The sequence below is a fragment of the Salvelinus namaycush genome, chromosome 28 (genome assembly GCF_016432855.1).
Source record: "Salvelinus namaycush isolate Seneca chromosome 28, SaNama_1.0, whole genome shotgun sequence".
NCBI lineage: Eukaryota > Metazoa > Chordata > Actinopteri > Salmoniformes > Salmonidae > Salvelinus > Salvelinus namaycush.
Genome location: NC_052334.1, coordinates 43,978,129 through 43,996,129, shown reverse-complemented (window position 1 = coordinate 43,996,129; position 18,001 = coordinate 43,978,129). Strand labels below are relative to the sequence as shown.

Below are 18,001 nucleotides of genomic sequence, written 5' to 3'. Positions count from 1 at the left end.
ACGGGACAAGCAGAGGCTTGAATTGACTTTAGACAGGCTCAGTTTGTTCACAATTCCTGGAGGAGAAGGATACATGTATTGTTTGTGTAGTGTGGCTAGATGGTAGCTGTACTTGCCATGATTATTGCATGCGTATAATTTGTCAAATTTGTCATTTTGTCTTGAGCACTAGGAAAATGGTACTCTGCTTAGTAGCGTCTTGCAGTGTTGTAGTACTCGAGACCGGTCAGCGCATTAAACCGCTTTGCCAGGCCAAATATTCTTGAATCATTAATAGGGTATCTTAATAGCCTTTATATCTATTATAGACATGTTTGCGCAGTGGGGCACCTATAGGCCTTCAGTGTGTGACAGGTTAGTACAGTGGTGAACCTATAGACCTTCAGTGTGTGACAGGTTAGTACAGTGGTGAACCTATAGGTCTTCAGTGTGACAGGTTAGTACAGTGGTGAACCTATAGGTCTTCAGTGTGTGACAGGTTAGTACAGTGGTGAACCTATAGGCCTTCAGTGTGTGACAGGTTAGTACAGTGGTGAACCTATAGGCCTTCAGTGTGTGACAGGTTAGTACAGTGGAGAACCTATAGGTCTTCAGTGTGTGACAGGTTAGTTCAGTGGTGAACCTATAGGTCTTCAGTGTGTGACAGGTTAGTACAGTAGCTAACCTATAGGCCTTCAGTGTGTGACAGGTTAGTACAGTGGTGAACCTATAGGCCTTCAGTATGTGACAGGTTAGTACAGTGGTGAACCTATAGGTCTTCAGTGTGAAACAGGTTAGTACAGTGGTGAACCTATAGGCCTTCAGTGTGTGACAGGTTAGTACAGTAGCTAACCTATAGGCCTTCAGTGTGTGACAGGTTAGTACAGTGGTGAACCTATAGGCCTTCAGTATGTGACAGGTTAGTACAGTGGTGAACCTATAGGTCTTCAGTGTGTGACAGGTTAGTACAGTAGCTAACCTATAGGTCTTCAGTGTGTGACAGGTTAGTACAGTGGAGAACCTATAGGCCTTCAGTGTGTGACAGGTTAGTACAGTGGTGAACCTATAGGTCTTCAGTGTGTGACAGGTTAGTACAGTGGTGAACCTATAGGCCTTCAGTGTGTGACAGGTTAGTACAGTAGCTAACCTATAGGCCTTCAGTGTGTGACAGGTTAGTACAGTGGTGAACCTATAGGCCTTCATTGTGTGACAGGTTAGTACAGTGGTGAACCTATAAGTCTTCAGTGTGTGACAGGTTAGTACAGTGGTGAACCTATAGGTCTTCAGTGTGTGACAGGTTAGTACAGTGGTGAACCTATAGGTCTTCAGTGTGTGACAGGTTAGTACAGTGGTGAACCTATAGGTCTTCAGTGTGTGACAGGTTAGTACAGTGGTGAACCTATAGGTCTTCAGTGTGTGACAGGTTAGTACAGTGGTGAACCTATAGGCCTTCAGTGTGTGACAGGTTAGTACAGTGGTGAACCTATAGGTCTTCAGTGTGTGACAGGTTAGTACAGTGGTGAACCTATAGGTCTTCAGTGTGTGACAGGTTAGTACAGTGGTGAACCTATAGGCCTTCAGTGTGTGACAGGTTAGTACAGTGGTGAACCTATAGGTCTTCAGTATGTGACAGGTTAGTACAGTGGTGAACCTATAGGTCTTCAGTATGTGACAGGTTAGTACAGTGGTGAACCTATAGGTCTTCAGTGTGTGACAGGTTAGTACAGTGGTGAACCTATAGGTCTTCAGTATGTGACAGGTTAGTACAGTGGTGAACCTATAGGTCTTCAGTGTGTGACAGGTTAGTACAGTGGTGAACCTATAGGCCTTCAGTGTGTGACAGGTTAGTACAGTGGTGAACCTACAGGACTTCAGTGTGTGACAGGTTAGTACAGTGGTGAACCTATAGGTCTTCAGTGTGTGACAGGTTAGTACAGTGGTGAACCTATAGGTCTTCAGTGTGTGACAGGTTAGTACAGTGGTGAACCTATAAGTCTTCAGTGTGTGACAGGTTAGTACAGTGGTGAACCTATAGGTCTTCAGTGTGTGACAGGTTAGTACAGTGGTGAACCTATAGGTCTTCAGTGTGTGACAGGTTAGTACAGTGGTGAACCTATAGGTCTTCAGTGAGTGACAGGTTAGTACAGTGGTGAACCTATAGGTCTTCAGTGTGTGACAGGTTAGTACAGTAGCTAACCTATAGGCCTTCAGTGTGTGACAGGTTAGTACAGTGGTGAACCTATAGGTCTTCAGTGTGTGACAGGTTAGTACAGTGGTGAACCTATAGGTCTTCAGTGTATGACAGGTTAGTACAGTGGTGAACCTATAGGCCTTCAGTGTGTGACAGGTTAGTACAGTGGTGAACCTATAGGTCTTCAGTGTGTGACAGGTTAGTACAGTGGTGAACCTATAGGTCTTCAGTATGTGACAGGTTAGTACAGTGGTGAACCTATAGGTCTTCAGTGTGTGACAGGTTAGTACAGTGGTGAACCTATAGGTCTTCAGTGTGTGACAGGTTAGTACAGTAGCTAACCTATAGGTCTTCAGTGTGTGACAGGTTAGTACAGTGGTGAACCTATAGGTCTTCAGTGTGTGACAGGTTAGTACAGTGGTGAACCTATAGGTCTTCAGTGTGTGACAGGTTAGTACAGTAGCTAACCTATAGGTCTTCAGTGTGTGACAGGTTAGTACAGTGGTGAACCTATAGGTCTTCAGTGTGTGACAGGTTAGTACAGTGGTGAACCTATAGGTCTTCAGTGTGTGACAGGTTAGTACAGTGGTGAACCTATAGGTCTTCAGTGTGTGACAGGTTAGTACAGTGGTGAACCTATAGGTCTTCAGTGTGTGACAGGTTAGTACAGTGGTGAACCTATAGGCCTTCAGTGTGTGACAGGTTAGTACAGTGGTGAACCTATAGGTCTTCAGTGTGTGACAGGTTAGTACAGTAGCTAACCTATAGGCCTTCAGTGTGTGACAGGTTAGTACAGTGGTGAACCTATAGGCCTTCAGTGTGTGACAGGTTAGTACAGTGGTGAACCTATAGGTCTTCAGTGTGTGACAGGTTAGTACAGTGGTGAACCTATAGGCCTTCAGTATGTGACAGGTTAGTACAGTGGGGCACCTATAGGCCTTCAGTGTGTGACAGGTTCGTGATTCTGAAAGGACAGCCACCGTAATACCAGCGCACTCATGTAGGAGAGTGCCCTTTTTGTAAAACACAAAGGGCCAGTGGTGTAGTGGAGGGTAGGCTATACGCAGGTACAAGTGGTACACCCACTTATTTTTCAGTGGGCATTGTGTATACTCCCTTCTTAATCCCTACTGATGCGTATCAAAGTAGTGTAGTGGAGGTATATGATTGATCAATTACGTAGTACAATAGAGAAATCATCCACAGAGTAGCCTACACAATCGCAAAGCACATGAAACATGCGCACCGCACACAGCCTAGTTTCAGCGGAATATCATCTGCAGGCAGCAAGAGTGTGCAGCCCTCAACTGGTTCTGGCATGGAGCAGCTCACAGATGAATGACATCGGTAGCCGGTAGGGTAGGAAAGACGTTTCAACTGATGATATCTACCAGTAAATGCTAACTTAGGTCACAATGGGTATGCAAACCAGGTATTAAAAACGTTTTGTCCTTAGTTTTGGTTAGTAGGCTATTTGTTCTGTGCAATTGTCATCATGCCCCTTTTGCATCAGTGGTGTAGACATTGATCGGCCTGGGTGGATCCATGTCTACACCATGAAAAAAATGAAAGGATAAAAAAAAAGAGTGTTATTTTGAAAGTGAAAATCTGAAAAATCTATAGGAAAACTCCCGAAAACATAATTTTTCACACAAGTTGCCTTTCCTTCCCTGGGCAAGCCGTTTGGGAACATTTTGGCAAAATTTGAATATACCAACTTCTCCAGGCGCCACAACAACACTGCATAGGGCCGATGGAAAGACAGCAGTCACACACAGCATGCTGTTAAAGGATAAGCGGTCTATAAACTCAGACATAATAAGCCATTAGGTCCCAATCAAAAGAATGCAAAAACACAACCACTAAGCATTTCCCAATCTAAATGTACATCTATTACTTCCCTCTGCAAAAAATATTTCACGTTTTCCACACACAAGTAACCTGTGACCTAAATTTATAAGTGGAACTGACAGCATTTGAACTACTTTGGAGATATGAAACTGACAATCATATCAGTCAAAAATATCCAATTCCCAGTTCATGCCGCAAAACCAACTTTATAAGAGGTTTTAAAAATAGGTTCTATTTGACTCAACGTTCCATGACGTACACTAAAGCATTGTTGGCAGAGTAGATGGATGCAGTTCAAGGCATGATTCATATAATTCACCAATACATTTCTTGGTAGTCCTATCAGGTTGTAAATTGGTTGCTATCAGGTTGTAAATCACAGCTGGCCTGGTACATTGTTTATTGCCTCCCTTTGGGATGCACTGTTTCAATGACTCAATATTCTGGACAAAATGTATCTAAGGCTGGGAACGTCAATATAATCAAACTAGCAAGGGCAATGATCACAAGTAAGTCATAATGTGGCTAACAGGCTAGCATATATATTTATGTAGCAAGCTAAAAACAGAGCCTAACGTTAGCTAGCTAGCTGCTAGGAGGATGTCATGTCATGTCATTGGAGGAGTGGGTGAGTGACTGACTTTTCCCCCTCATATCATTTTTCGGTGGCTATACATATCTAGAGATGCAGGTGTCATTTGGTTAGCTAGCAAGAACTTGAATGACTGTTATCCTGTTAGCATATCTCTTGCATTCGCAAATTCATTCTGGCTATCTACTCAGAATTCAGAGCACTCTTGTCTGAGTGTGCCAGAGCGCAGAACAATTTATGAATTTATGAACGCGCAACACCTGCTGAATACGACCGGTGACAGTAAATGTAGACAAAGAAGTAATAGTTGGTCAAGAACACTCTAGATCAAGCCTGGGAAACTCCAGTCCTCAGGGGCCTGATTGGTGTCACATGTTTGCCCCAGCCCCAGCTAACACACCTGACTCCAATAATCAACGAATCATGATCTTCAGTTTAGAATGCAATTAGTTAAAATCAGCTGTGTTTGCTAGGGATGGAGGAAAAGTGTGACACCAATCAGGCCCCGAGGACTGGAATTGCCCAGGCCTGCTCTAGATAACATGTAAACAGCCTAGCTACGGCGAGTACCATTGTCAGACTTCTCTCATTTGTGTCTGGAAGTAGCTAGCTAGCAAGCTAGCCAACTTTAGCAGTTAGCCTGGGTGCTTGGTTGGGACAAGCATGCATTGGCAGGCTAACTGCAGAAGGACGAGGAGGCTACAATTCCCCATCGTTTAACAGTGCAATTTTGACGGCCAACTGGCTGAAAAGGTTTGAGGGTTTATCTAATGTTCCTTTGTTAGATTTGAGCTCATCTTGCTCTGGCAAGCATTAGTTGTTGATCGTTGTTGTTGTTGATGTGCATAACTGAGGAAGAGAGAGCCTACCTTTTCATGGTTGTTTGATCAATAGGAATGTGACGTTCCCAAATGTAAGAGGACTCCTGTGGTATTTACATATTTGCAGAAAAGCATTCAGGTGTATTTTGTGGCTTTTGGCGAATGCCTTCTAATGCTCTAAAGTCACGCTGTTACTACTGCCTGTAAACACACAGTCCAGTTCAAAGTGAATGATGGCAGGCCTCTGTGGCAAATGGCTTGTTTTCATAAAGCCTACTGTATCTCTGATTGGCTATAGTGCACCGGTCTGTGTAGACTCCGGTCCTGGACAAGACAGATATTTTTTATTCGGTTTTATTTACTGCAGTGTCTATTAATTGTCCAAACGCACAGATGCTTTCCCACTATATAATTGCTATAGAATTTTCACAAATCCCTTAGTATACATAATTCCCGAAGAATTTATGAAAACGTGAAAATGACCATATCTGGTCGCTTGTCTTCTTTTTTTATTAATTCTTCTTGGGGGTGTATGTGAAATGATTTTAATAAGATTTAATATTGCTACAATTTTGTAAGTTCCACTTTAAATGCAACATGTTTCACACAACATGGTTTTCAAAGAGATGGCTAACAGCAGCAAGCGCGCTGCAATGAAAAACACAGTTCCACTCACCAGATGATGCTCATTGAAACTTAACTAATTGTTGAAAGTTATTATTGAAAAGGGAGACGCTAACAAATTAGCAAAAACATCCTCTTTGGTAACACCTGCTGCAAACTAGCCCACAACAAAAGCTAGCTAGCTAGACCTTGGAAAAACTCCTGCTCGCTATTGCGCAGTGACCTGTTGGCCTTCTCCATGAGTTTTTGTAAAAACGGTCCCACCCATTAAGTCAAATTGTAATTGGTTGATTCCACTGTCACTCCCTAATACAGTTGACATCTGATGGCCTAGCCAATGGCTGACTTAGCTAGCCAAATTTATCTCCCCAGAGACCAGCAAAGAAAAATCCTGATGGGATAATTTTGTCTTCAGTGTTAACCCTTTCCTTTCCAACAAAAACAGAATAGATTCAATCAGAATATCATTGAAAATAATACTTTAATTATCATTATTATCATAATCATTATTTTAGAAATCCTTAAAACCTTTTCTGAAGGCGTAGAAGGGCAATTGTTCCCCACTGTGTTTGGGTTAGTAATCATTTGTAGAGTGGTTCCATTTTCCCTCAGCATGCATTTTTTCACTATTTTGAAAGTCTAAAGAATATTGTTCTGAAACATGTACACATAAATACTGGACATTTTGAACTCTTATTATGGTTATGTTTTGACAAAATTTCAATCATGGTCTTGAATTGGACTCCCATTTTTCTGGTCTAAGTCTTGTCTCGCTTTAGGTAGTCTCGAACACAACACTGGCGTCTTGTAAGCCCATGTGGGCTGTGCACCTGGTAGGTGTATGAAACTTAAATAAATAATATATGCCATTTAGCAGACACTCTTCAAAGTGACTTACAGTCATGCATGCATACTTCTACCTATGGGTGTCCCAAGGAATCAAACCAACAATCCTGGCGTTGCAAGCGCCATGGTCTACCAACTAAACCATACAGCACCAATGACCATATTAACTGATTCATACACTTACTGTTCAATGCTGGGGGACAGGTAGAGTTTAGGGAACACTTGGGTGGCCTCTGCGTCTTCAAAGCTGACGGAGAGAAGAGCCACGTCTTCCCCAGGGTCCAACGTTGTGTCCTGAGGGAGAGGGGGAGTTAGTACTCACAAATAAGTATAATTTCACTTTTCCATGACTGGTATTAGTGAATTCATCAAATCAATGAAAATCTTCCCCATACTGTAGAATATTTCGATTAAAAAACACAGCTGTGGTGAGCTGTACTTCAGTGTTGAGTCAAACTCAACAAGTCCAGTTTAGCCAACCCTGCTTAGGCTCATTTCCCAGTCCAAGCCTGATTTAAGTACATCTGAGTGTATGTGTTTGAGATGGACACACAAAGAGAGAGGGCAAGAGAGAAAGATAGAGAGAACGAGAAGAAGAAAGAAAGAGATAAGAGACCAGAGGAAACATCCGATTCGTTTCACGCCGCGCTGACTTCGACAGCTGCAGCCGAGTAGTGGCGCTGATGACTGGAAGTACCAATCAAATCATGTGAGAGAGAGAGAGAGAGAGAGAGAGAGAGAGAGAGAGAGAGAGAGAGAGAGAGAGAGAGAGAGAGAGAGAAGCCACCCGAAGCTGCTCTAGATGAGCCGATCATGCTGATCCATCTCTTCAAGGTTTTGATTTCCTCCCCCCGTTCCCTTTCTATATCTATCAGTCATTTTTCCTAGAGCTAGCCCCCCTACCATTATGGATCATCATTAGCAGGATCCGACATTAAGCGGCACTCACTGTTTGCGCTAAGCGAACGAGGGCTGGGGAGTTAATCAAATGTCTTACAGTCGGTTTGAAATCATCCATTTGTGCTAATCGCTGCCCTTCCCGGCAAGGGAATCTCCCTCACCACCATACGGTATGTGTTGAGGCGCGGCGCTACCAGTTTCCTAAGCCAGGCGTTTCAACGCGGCCAACCACGTAACCAAAGCAGGCACAATGAGGTCTGTCAAAGAGAAGATGCCTTTTCTTCGATAGATGTGAAACGGTTGAATGAGCCAAAGGCGGCTGTGTGCACTCCCTCATTGGGCAGTTTCTCAGAGTCAAAGCAGTTAATTGTATTTTGTGCAACCTAATTGCTATTGCGGTTGAGTTTGAATTAAAAGTTTTACGAATGAGGCTTGAGGGAGTTGGGTACATGACTCCTTCCCATCAACGACTCCCTCTCTGGTCCTGAATGTGGATGGCCACCACACTGCCCAAGGACGTTGGGATTTCCATACCACTGGTTCAAGAGGGGGGGGGCTCAAAATGACCCATCTGAATTAGTCCCGGTGGCTCAGTTTTGGGACTTTGCCGTACCGGACTTTGTATTTCAGAAACAATATGAATAGAAATGTCAAGGGCCTCTGCAGGCAAGGAGAAAGTTCCTTTCCATCTAACCCGGCCAGAAGAGTGCTGAACAACATATAACACTTCTTCCCAAATGATATTGGTGTGTGTGTGTGTGAGTATGTACCAACAGCCACAACAATGACGATGGCTGCCTCATGTCTCATCCTGTCCCTCTTGTCACAGCCAATAACATAGAGGGAGAAAGAAAGGGGGAGTAAAAGAAAAGAGTGTCTGACATTCAAAGGAGGTTGCCTGATTGAATCAGCTTGCGTCAATATAGTGGATGTATGCGCCAGTAAGCATCGACGCTCCCTCTCCGAGTTGTACTTCTGAGCTACCGGGGTCGACTATCTGGGACGGACTAAGTAGACGGAAAGGTGAGGGAGGAGGAAGAATAAGATGAGGGGGGGGAAGTAAGGCACAGTCATTTCCCCCAGTTCTCACTGTCAAATTCAGGCCTCGTCTGTCGTCAGCGAGGTGACCAAACGGATACTTATTTTAAAGCAACGCTTGCGGAGAGAGAAGGAATGTACAGGAGGTGAGAGTTGGGGTGGGAAAGAACATCGGGTTCTTCTGCATGCGTAGCATCGCGTCGCGGTCCTCGAGAGGCTTTTGTCTCAGACGGACAGTCAAAGAACCGCGTTTGGAGATGATTCACTTCGTCTCGTCCCAAAAAAACAACAAGCAGCTGTCAAAAGACATATGACATCACGGAAACAGAAAACAACAAAAACGAGGGAGGACCCCGAACTCTTCTGTTTTCTTTTTACCGCTATCCACCACTATTAGTCTGCTGCAATTGCTGATACACACGTGTCTGTCTGCATGGGTACAATCCCTCTGTGCATCCACGCCTCCCTGCAGTTTTGGTTGCATAAATGTCCTCTTCTGTATAGGGCCAAAATCCTGACTTGCAATATGCATACAGAACTTCAGAACACATTCAGAACATACTGTAATGAGGTGTTCCAGGGACACCGGGATATCTCCAATCATGAGTTGGTGAGTGACAGAGGGGTAAAACTCACAATTTCAGCCTACATGACCTTACAAATGGCCCAACTACACCCACCTGAAGATGATTGGTGGGAAAGCTTACAGCCTCACAAATGGCAGTGCAGATGTCAAAGTCTGGCTGCGACCTCCGAGGTAGAATACTACATTTGGCCTTAGTTTGGGAGGCTATCTCTGGGCCTTGACTTACCGAACTAAGAGCTTAAGATCGGGTAATGTAAATGAAGTAAGAAAAGGATTTGTATGACTGAGGGAGTGATAGCAGTGGTGTTAACACTGAGAACAGAACTGAACCACCTACACATTTTAAGCAATAATTTTTATAACTAGAAGGTAAGCGATATGTTTGTGGTAAAAAACATTTTTTCTTTTAACAACAATACATTTGTAGAAAAATACACATTTATATAAGAAAATATCTTTGAGAATGGGAGCTTTTAATGCTGACTGCAATCCCCACAAACGAAAACAAGAGTCCCAAAGCGCTCCCCAAAAAACAAAATGCCTCTATGTGTTTATACACAGATTGTATGCTTTCTACAGCAATACCCTTTGGGCCAAGTGCTGCCTGCTTAAGTACAGAGCAGAAAAACTAACAATTTTAAAAACCTTTCTCTCCTCAGGCCATAGGCAGGGCCTAATGAAGAACCTCTCCATGGGGAGTAATGAGTCTATAAAATGACCCCGGTTGAAGGACTGCGAGTGAGGGAGGGAGTCCTTAAGGGGGTGGGTGGACGGAGGCAGTTACTTACTGCACACCCGGGAGTATGTGAGTCAGCCCCAAAGACTGGGGTTGAGAGAGAGGGTGAAGGGTGTATGAATGTGTGTGTGTGTGTGTGTGGGGGGCTGCTCGAAGTCAAGCCTTCACGTGGCCACTACTCCACTGTTAGCCTTGCTCCCTCCTCTCTCATCCGTCTTTCTCTCTCTCCCATTCTTTTCTTCTTCTCGCTCCTTCCCTCTGTCTGTTGACGCCCTGTAGCATCTCCTCTCCGTGACGTGTGACAGGTTGGAGATGTGACAGCTGTCCTTACGCTAGACCATGTCCGGCCAAAGTCACAACACGCACACACACACTAAACAGACAATGCTCTCGACAAGGGCGGTACGGAGGTAAGGACTATTGTCCGTCTTATTTGCCCATCTCCAAATGTCACGGGCACCGTCATTGGGCAGCTTGAGTGACACAGGGGTTATTGCGTAAGGATGAGGGCAGCTGCTGGGCTTGCTTTGAGATTCTCTGTCCATCTGTCTGGACAGTGTTTCACCGCCACAACGCAACCTGCCAGTCAACATTCTTGGAGGAAAGTAAAAAATCTTGAGGTCTACATTGAGAATGGTAATGAGCTGGGGAAAAAATGCAGCAAAACATGTAGGTGGGTGTCTGGGAGATTTTGAGGAGCTCTGACATTTCAGTTGGTGCTTAGAGCTAAATGGTTCCTTTGCATGAGGGACACTAACCAGGCAAAATCGGCCAATTCTGATCCCAGGCTTTTTCAACTGGATTTCGGGAAGCGGAGAATCAAAATCATCCATTGACGAGGATACTACAACTAATTACGCTGTTGCATGAGACTTCTACGTTCACTTTACAAATTGCCTACTATCAATGGGGTCGTCCATTTTGCTGAGAGCTGATAACATCAATGTGCCATTAGATAGCAAAGCAGTGTCTTGTAGAGCAATTTTCATTCCATTTTCTTTCATTGCTTTGATGTCAAAATGACATTTTCTCATTCAGAGGAAGCACACGAGGGGATATTGGAAGATCGTTTCATAACCAAATGTTTCTGCATGCTTTTCACTGGGTTTTTCCAAGAATGGGTGAAGAAGATGGAGGATACAAGGGCACCGCCATAGCTTCATCGTGTACAGCATAGCACAGAAACCCTCAATTAACATAAGTCTTCTTTAAAACAATCTTCTGTACAATTTAATTGATCAGAAAGGTTAGGTTATAATCCCATGCATATTCAAGAGACCTAGCATTCAACTGAATACAAAAGATGTCCAAGCAAGCAATGCAGAATGGAGATGTTTTGTGTTGTGGTTCATAGGCCTGATGTAAGCTTTGTGCCACAACGCCCAGAGGCGGAAAAGGGTATATCATTGGGTCAAGGTGGCTGTTGCCAATGCACGTCTCATCACATTAAATGTTCTGTTCTGACAGATTTAGGGGGGGGAGTTGAGGATGTGAGATTGTTCCGAATGAAGTGTTACTGTGTGACAGAAGGGGGGGATTTTGTGAGGCCAGTGCAGTATGCTCTCTATGGTAAGATGTCCCCAAGCCTTCCCAAAGCTGCATACATGTGCACAAATTGGGCAAAGGACAGTAGGGCCACAAATGCATGTGCCCGCGCACACACACAGATACAGAAACACACACAGACTATCCTACTCACGTTCTCTCTCTGACCCTGCCAGTAGACAATGCTGGAATGCATGTAAAAGGTGGAGACGGGTAAGGTCAACCATTAACCAGCCGGCTCCATGCCGTCATATTGAGTGCGGTGTGTAATGGCTTCACTCTGTCATGTAGATAATAGGGAAGCGATTACAGAGCACACACAAACACGCTCTGGCTGGACCCACCCCGGTGCCAAGAGTATGCCAGGGACACCACGACCTAAACACACCTCAAGCCTGTTGCCATGGACATGTGTGTGTTGTGTGTGAGAGAGAGAGAGAGAGAGAGAGAGAGAGAGCGAACGTGTGTCAAAGTAAGGCCCCATCAGTGCTGGGTGTGGCAGCAAAGGGAACCCACGCTGTGGCAGTTTCATGCCAAGCAGTTCCAAAGTCCACTAAGAATTTAAAGACATGGTCTACAATGACGAGACAAAGTAAGAATTGTTTTTTATCATGGGTGTTGGTTTTGTGTAGTGTGGAAGTGAATACATAATGCACATCCACTGTTCCCGCTGTTATTAGTAGTTCTGTGAACTAAAGTTGCCAGGAAATCAGGACCTTTCTGCAAAGGTCAACAGGAAAGATGTCTGCGTTCGTGTTGCTGGCATATCTGACGCAATTACCAAGGACATACAATACTAGACTAAATGCAATCGTCAGAGTAGAGAGCCGAGGGGGACGCCTAAGGCTATACGCAAGGCCGATAATGGGCGGAGGGTGTCATTGCTAGTGTGAAGTTGGCAACAATGACTCACCAGACATGATATGCGTTGTTAGGCATCTCTCTAGTCGAATCGTGAACATTTAAATATTTCCCAGCGCTGGAGTGGTTCAAAACACAACACACTAGGGCTGTCCCCGACTGTTCTTTTGACCAATCGATTAGTCGAAAATGTTAAATGTATTTTTCCTTATACAGCGCATTTGGAATGAATTCAGACCCCTTGACTTTTTCCCCATTTTGTTACATTACAGCCTTATTCTAAAATGGATGAAATTGTTATTTTTCCTCAATCTATACACAATACTCCATAATGACAATACAGGTTTTTTTGTTGCAAAAAACATTCACATTTACATAAGTATTCAGACCCTTTACTCAGTACTTTGTTGACGCGCCTTTGGCAGCGATTACAGCATCGATTCTTCTTGGGTATGACGCAACAAGCTTGGCACACCAGTATTTGGGGAGTTTCTCCCATTCTCCTTTTACAGAGCCTCTCAAGCTGTCAGGTTAGATGGGGAGCGTCGCTGCACAGCTATTTTCAGGTCTCTCCAGAGATGTTCGATTGGGTTCAAGTCTGGGATATGGCTGGGCCACTCAAGGACATTCAGAGTCATATCCTGTGTTGTCTTGGCTGTGTGCTTAGGGTCGTTGTCCTGTTGGAAGGTGAAACTGTCTGAGTTCCTGACAGCTGTGAAGCAGGTTTTCATCAAGGATCTCCCTGTACTTTGCTCTGTTCATCTTTCCCTCGATCCTGAGTAGTCTCCCAGTTCCTGCAGCTGAAAAACATCCCAACAGCATGATGCTGCCACCACCATGCTTCACAGTAGGGATGGTGCCAGGTTTTCTCCAGACGTGACGCTTGGCATTCACGCCAAAGAGTTCAATCTTGGTTTCATCGGGAACAGAGAATCTTGTTTCTCATGGTCTGAGAGTCTTTAGGTGCCTTTTGGCAAACTCCAAGCGTGCTGTCATGTGTCTTTTACTGAGGAGTGGCTTCCGTCTGGCCACTCTACCATTAAGGCCTGATTGGTGGAGTGCTGCAGAGATGGTTGTCCTTCTGGAAGGTTCTCCCATCTCCACAGAGGAACTCTGGAGCTCTGTCAGGATCAGGTTCTTGGTCACCTCCCTGACCAAGGCACTTCTCCCCCGATTGCTGAGTTTGGCCGGGCGGCCAGCTCTAGGAAGAGTCTTGGTGGTTCCAAACTTCTTCCATTTAAGAATGATGGAGGCCACTGTGTCCTTGGGGGCCTTCAATGCTGCAGACATTGTTTGGTACCCTTCCCCAGATCTGTGCCTCGACACAATCCTGTTTCGGAGCTCTAAGGACAATTCCTTCAACCTCATGGCTTGGTTTTCGCTCTGACATGCACTGTCAACTGTGGGACCTTATATAGACATGTGTGTGCCTTTCCAAATCACGTCCAATCAATTGAATTTACCACAGGTGGATTCCAATGAAGTTGTAGAAACATCTCAAGGATGATCAATGGAAACAGGATGCACCCATGCTCAATTTCGAGTCTAAATAAGGTATTTCTGTTTAGTATTCTTAATAAATTTGCAAAAAAAATCTAAAAACCTGTTTTCGCTTTGTCATTATGGGGTATTGTGGGTAGATTGACGAGATAAAAAAATATGACATTTTGTTTAGAATAAGGCTGTAATGTAAAAAAAAAAAAAGGAAAATTAACAAGGCACACCTGTCAATTGAAATGCATTCCAGGTGACTACCGCATGAAGCTGGTTGAGAGAATGCCAACAGTGTGCAAAGCTGTCATCAAAGCAAAGGGTGGCTACTTTGAAGAATCTCAAATGTAACATTCCAAGATGGCGTAGCAGTCAGACGTCTTTGTCTTTGTCCTGTCCCTTGTATATATCTTTTTCTTCGCATATCTTTTAAAAATATTTTCCTAAACAGCAACTTCTAAATACTCTCCTGCAACCCGCCTCACCCAATGTGGCGTGGATCTGCTTTTTTTCTAAAGTATTTCTATTTACTTCGGATTTGGAATCCCTCAACCAACTGAAGATAACTACCTACCAGCTATCAGTTAGCAAACCATTGCTAGCGGTCATCAGCTAACCTTTAGCTCGGAAAGCTCTCGCCAGTTCGAACAACGTGGCTCAAACCAGAGCATAACGGACCTATTTCTCTCCATATCCCTGGATTCCTACCGCAAACTCTGAACATTTTCATCTGGATCTTCGCAACTAGCTAACCGCAATCCCGGGTGACCACTCCTGGCTAGAGTTTCCATCGCGGAGCAAGCACCAATTAGCCTGAAGCTAGCCCGGACAGGGCTCCTGTGCTACCACCGAAGCCCACTCCTGGGCTACAATATCCGGACCCCTTCTACTGCCGGTACGGGGCACGGAACCCCGCCGATCCTCTATAACTGTAATACTGACATAATCTGCCCGAGGACTCCAACAGGCCCGACGCCCGCTGAAGGCCCATTCTGCTAACCTGCTAGGCCTGCTAGCTACCTGGAACCCTACTAATTCCACGACTGGTCTATCGACGTCACCGCACGAAGAGGCAAAAACAGACTTACCCCCTACGCGACGTCCCCCAAAGGCTAACTTGCTAGCCCCGGTCTGCTAACTGCTAGCTAGCCTGCCCCGGTCTGCTAACTGCTAGCTTGCCTTCCCCGGTCTGCTAACTGCTAGCCCCTGCTAACTGGCTTGCTTGCTTGCTAACCCAGTCTGCTAACTGCTAGCTTGCCAGCCCCGGTCTGCTAACTGCTAGCTTGTTTAGCCCCAGCCTACTAACTGTTAGCTTGTTAGCATCAGCCTGCTAACTGTCTGAATCGCCGTGTCCCCAGTCAGCCCAACCACTCACTGGACCCATATGTTCACTTGGCTACGCATGCCTCTCTCTAATATCAATATGCCTCGTCCATTACTGTCCTGGTTAGTGATTACTGTCTTATTTCACTGTAGAGCCTCTAGCCCTGCTCAATATGCCTTAACCAACCATGTTGTTCCACCTCCTACATATGCGATGACATCACCTGGTTTAAACGTCTCTAGAAACTATATCTCTCTCATCATTACTCAATGCCTAGGTTTACCTCCAATGTACTCACATCCTACCTTACCTTTGTCTGTACACTATGCCTTGAATCTATGCTATCGAGTCCAGAAACCTGCTCCTTTTACTCTCTGTTCCGAACATGCTAGACGGCCAGTTCGTATAGCATTTAGCCGTACCCTTATCCTACTTCTCCTCTGTTCCTCTGGTGATGTAGAGGTTAATCCAGGCCCTGCAGTGCCTAGCTCCACTCCTACTCCCCAGGTGCTCTCATTTGTTGACTTCTGTAACCGTAAAAGCCTTGGTTTCATGCATGTTAACATTAGAAGCCTACTCTTTAAGTTTGTTAGCCATGTCTGAATCCTGGCTTAGGAAAACCACCAAAAACCCTGAAATCTCCATCGCAAACTATAACATTTTCCGCCAAGATAGAACTGCCAAAGGGGGCAGTGTTGCAATCTACTGCAAAGATAGCCTGCAGAGTTCTGTATTACTATCCAGGTCTGTACCCAAACAATTCGAGCTTCTACTTCTAAAAATTCACCTTTCCAAAAACAAGTCTCTCACTGTTGCCGCTTGCTATAGACCTCCCTCTGCCCCCAGCTGTGCCCTCGATACCATATGTGAATTGATTGCCCCCCATCTATCTTCTGAGCTCGTGCTACTAGGTGACCTAAACTGGGACATGCTTAATTAACACCCTGGCCATCCTACAATCTAAGCTTGATGCCCTCAATCTCACAGAAATGATCAATGAACATACCAGGTACAACTCCAAATCCGTAAACACGGGCACCCTCATAGATGTCATCCTAACTAACTTGCCCTCCATATACACCTCCGCTGTTTTCAATCAGGATCTCAGCGATCACTGCCTCATTGCCTGCATCCGTAATGGGTCTGCGACCAAATGACCACCCCTCATCACTGTCAAACGCTCAAATACTTATGTCATGCAAATTAATTACTTAAAAATCATACAATGTGATTTTCTGGATTTTTGTTTTAGATTCCGTCTCTCACAGTTGAAGTGTACCTATGATAAAAATTACAGACCTCTACATGCTTTGTAAGTAGGAAAACCTGCAAAATCGGCAGTGTATCAAATACTTGTTCTCCCCACTGTATATATAAATGTTACTGCTCGACTAAAACAATCTCGGTCGACCAACAGCCGAACAACCAAATAATCGTCCAGTCGACTAATTGGGCCCAACAACATACACATAGTTTCACCACCCCAAACACCACATGTGTTGGTGAGTCACAACCATAGGTTAAATTGTTCTCAGCACAACAAACAGCTGGGTAGATGATAGTCACCACTAGTCATTCACCAAAGGAGGAGTCAATGCACCTTCAGGGGGGGAATATGATGTTCCCACGTTCAGTGAGGGGGATAAATTATAGAGCATCTGTGGACACTGCAAGTATGAGTGGATGGGCAAGCTAAGTGGATGATTTAAGCCAAGGTTGGACTAGGGCACCATGTTTGAGACTATATGGGATAAGAAAGGGCGAAGATATATCAGATTTGGAGTCCAGCCAATGTCGGATTCTATGGAAGCACAGGGATGAGTTTAGCAAACACACTAAGATATGAACTTAAGAGACGCATTTCAATGATGGGACAAAGTAAACATTGAGGAAAAATCTAGAGAAGGTGGGGATGATGATAGGATAAGGCAGAGGAGAGAATGACTGAGACAACAGATACAGTAGACAGTTTACTCATTCACTCATTATTAGAAGCGATTCATTTTACACAATGACTCAACGTCATAGAGAGCAACAGTAATGGCATCTTTTTGGAGGCACTAATGGAGGCGGAGTCCGCCATGGCTTGATGGCCAAAGCCTATGGGGAAATTAATGTTTTTTTTTTTAGGGGTTTTGGATAAACGTCAAAAATAAGGTCTGTGGTAAACACAGGCTTAGGAGATCTTATATGTTTTGTTTTATGAGATAATCTTCATCAGCTAATGTTAAGTTTTTGTGAATTTTGAAGCATTTTCTAATCAAAACACGTAAAAAGCTAACGATGCATTAACATGTAAAAAATAAAACTACCCCTCTGGTCGCTTGCCTTTGACGTCCAGCTAACAGGCTTAGTTCACCATATCAGACAGACCCAAAGTCTCCTCTGGACAACGTCGCTTAGGAACCCATAAAACTAGCACCTTCCCACTGAAGAGATATGGTTCCAGCCTGGAGCAAAACAATATACCATCCTTGTGTTTTCGTTCAACCTGGTAAGCAGAAAGCTAGTGTATTTTGTATTTATTAAGGATCCCCATTATCTGCTGCCAAGGCAGTCGAAATTCTTCCTGGGGTCCAGCAACATTAAGGCAGTTATATACAAATGAAAATATTA

At 44.4% G+C, this 18,001-nt stretch overlaps 1 protein-coding gene across 1 annotated transcript in view; it reads right to left on the bottom strand.

Moving 5' to 3' along the window:
* babam2 (BRISC and BRCA1 A complex member 2) overlaps window positions 1–18,001 on the bottom strand; it is a 200,496-nt gene that overhangs the window by 56,893 nt on the left and 125,602 nt on the right. Inside the window, exon 7 of the mRNA XM_038967050.1 lies at window positions 7,089–7,198. Coding sequence (XP_038822978.1) covers window positions 7,089–7,198 — 110 coding nt within the window. The remainder of the gene's footprint in view (window positions 1–7,088; window positions 7,199–18,001) is intronic.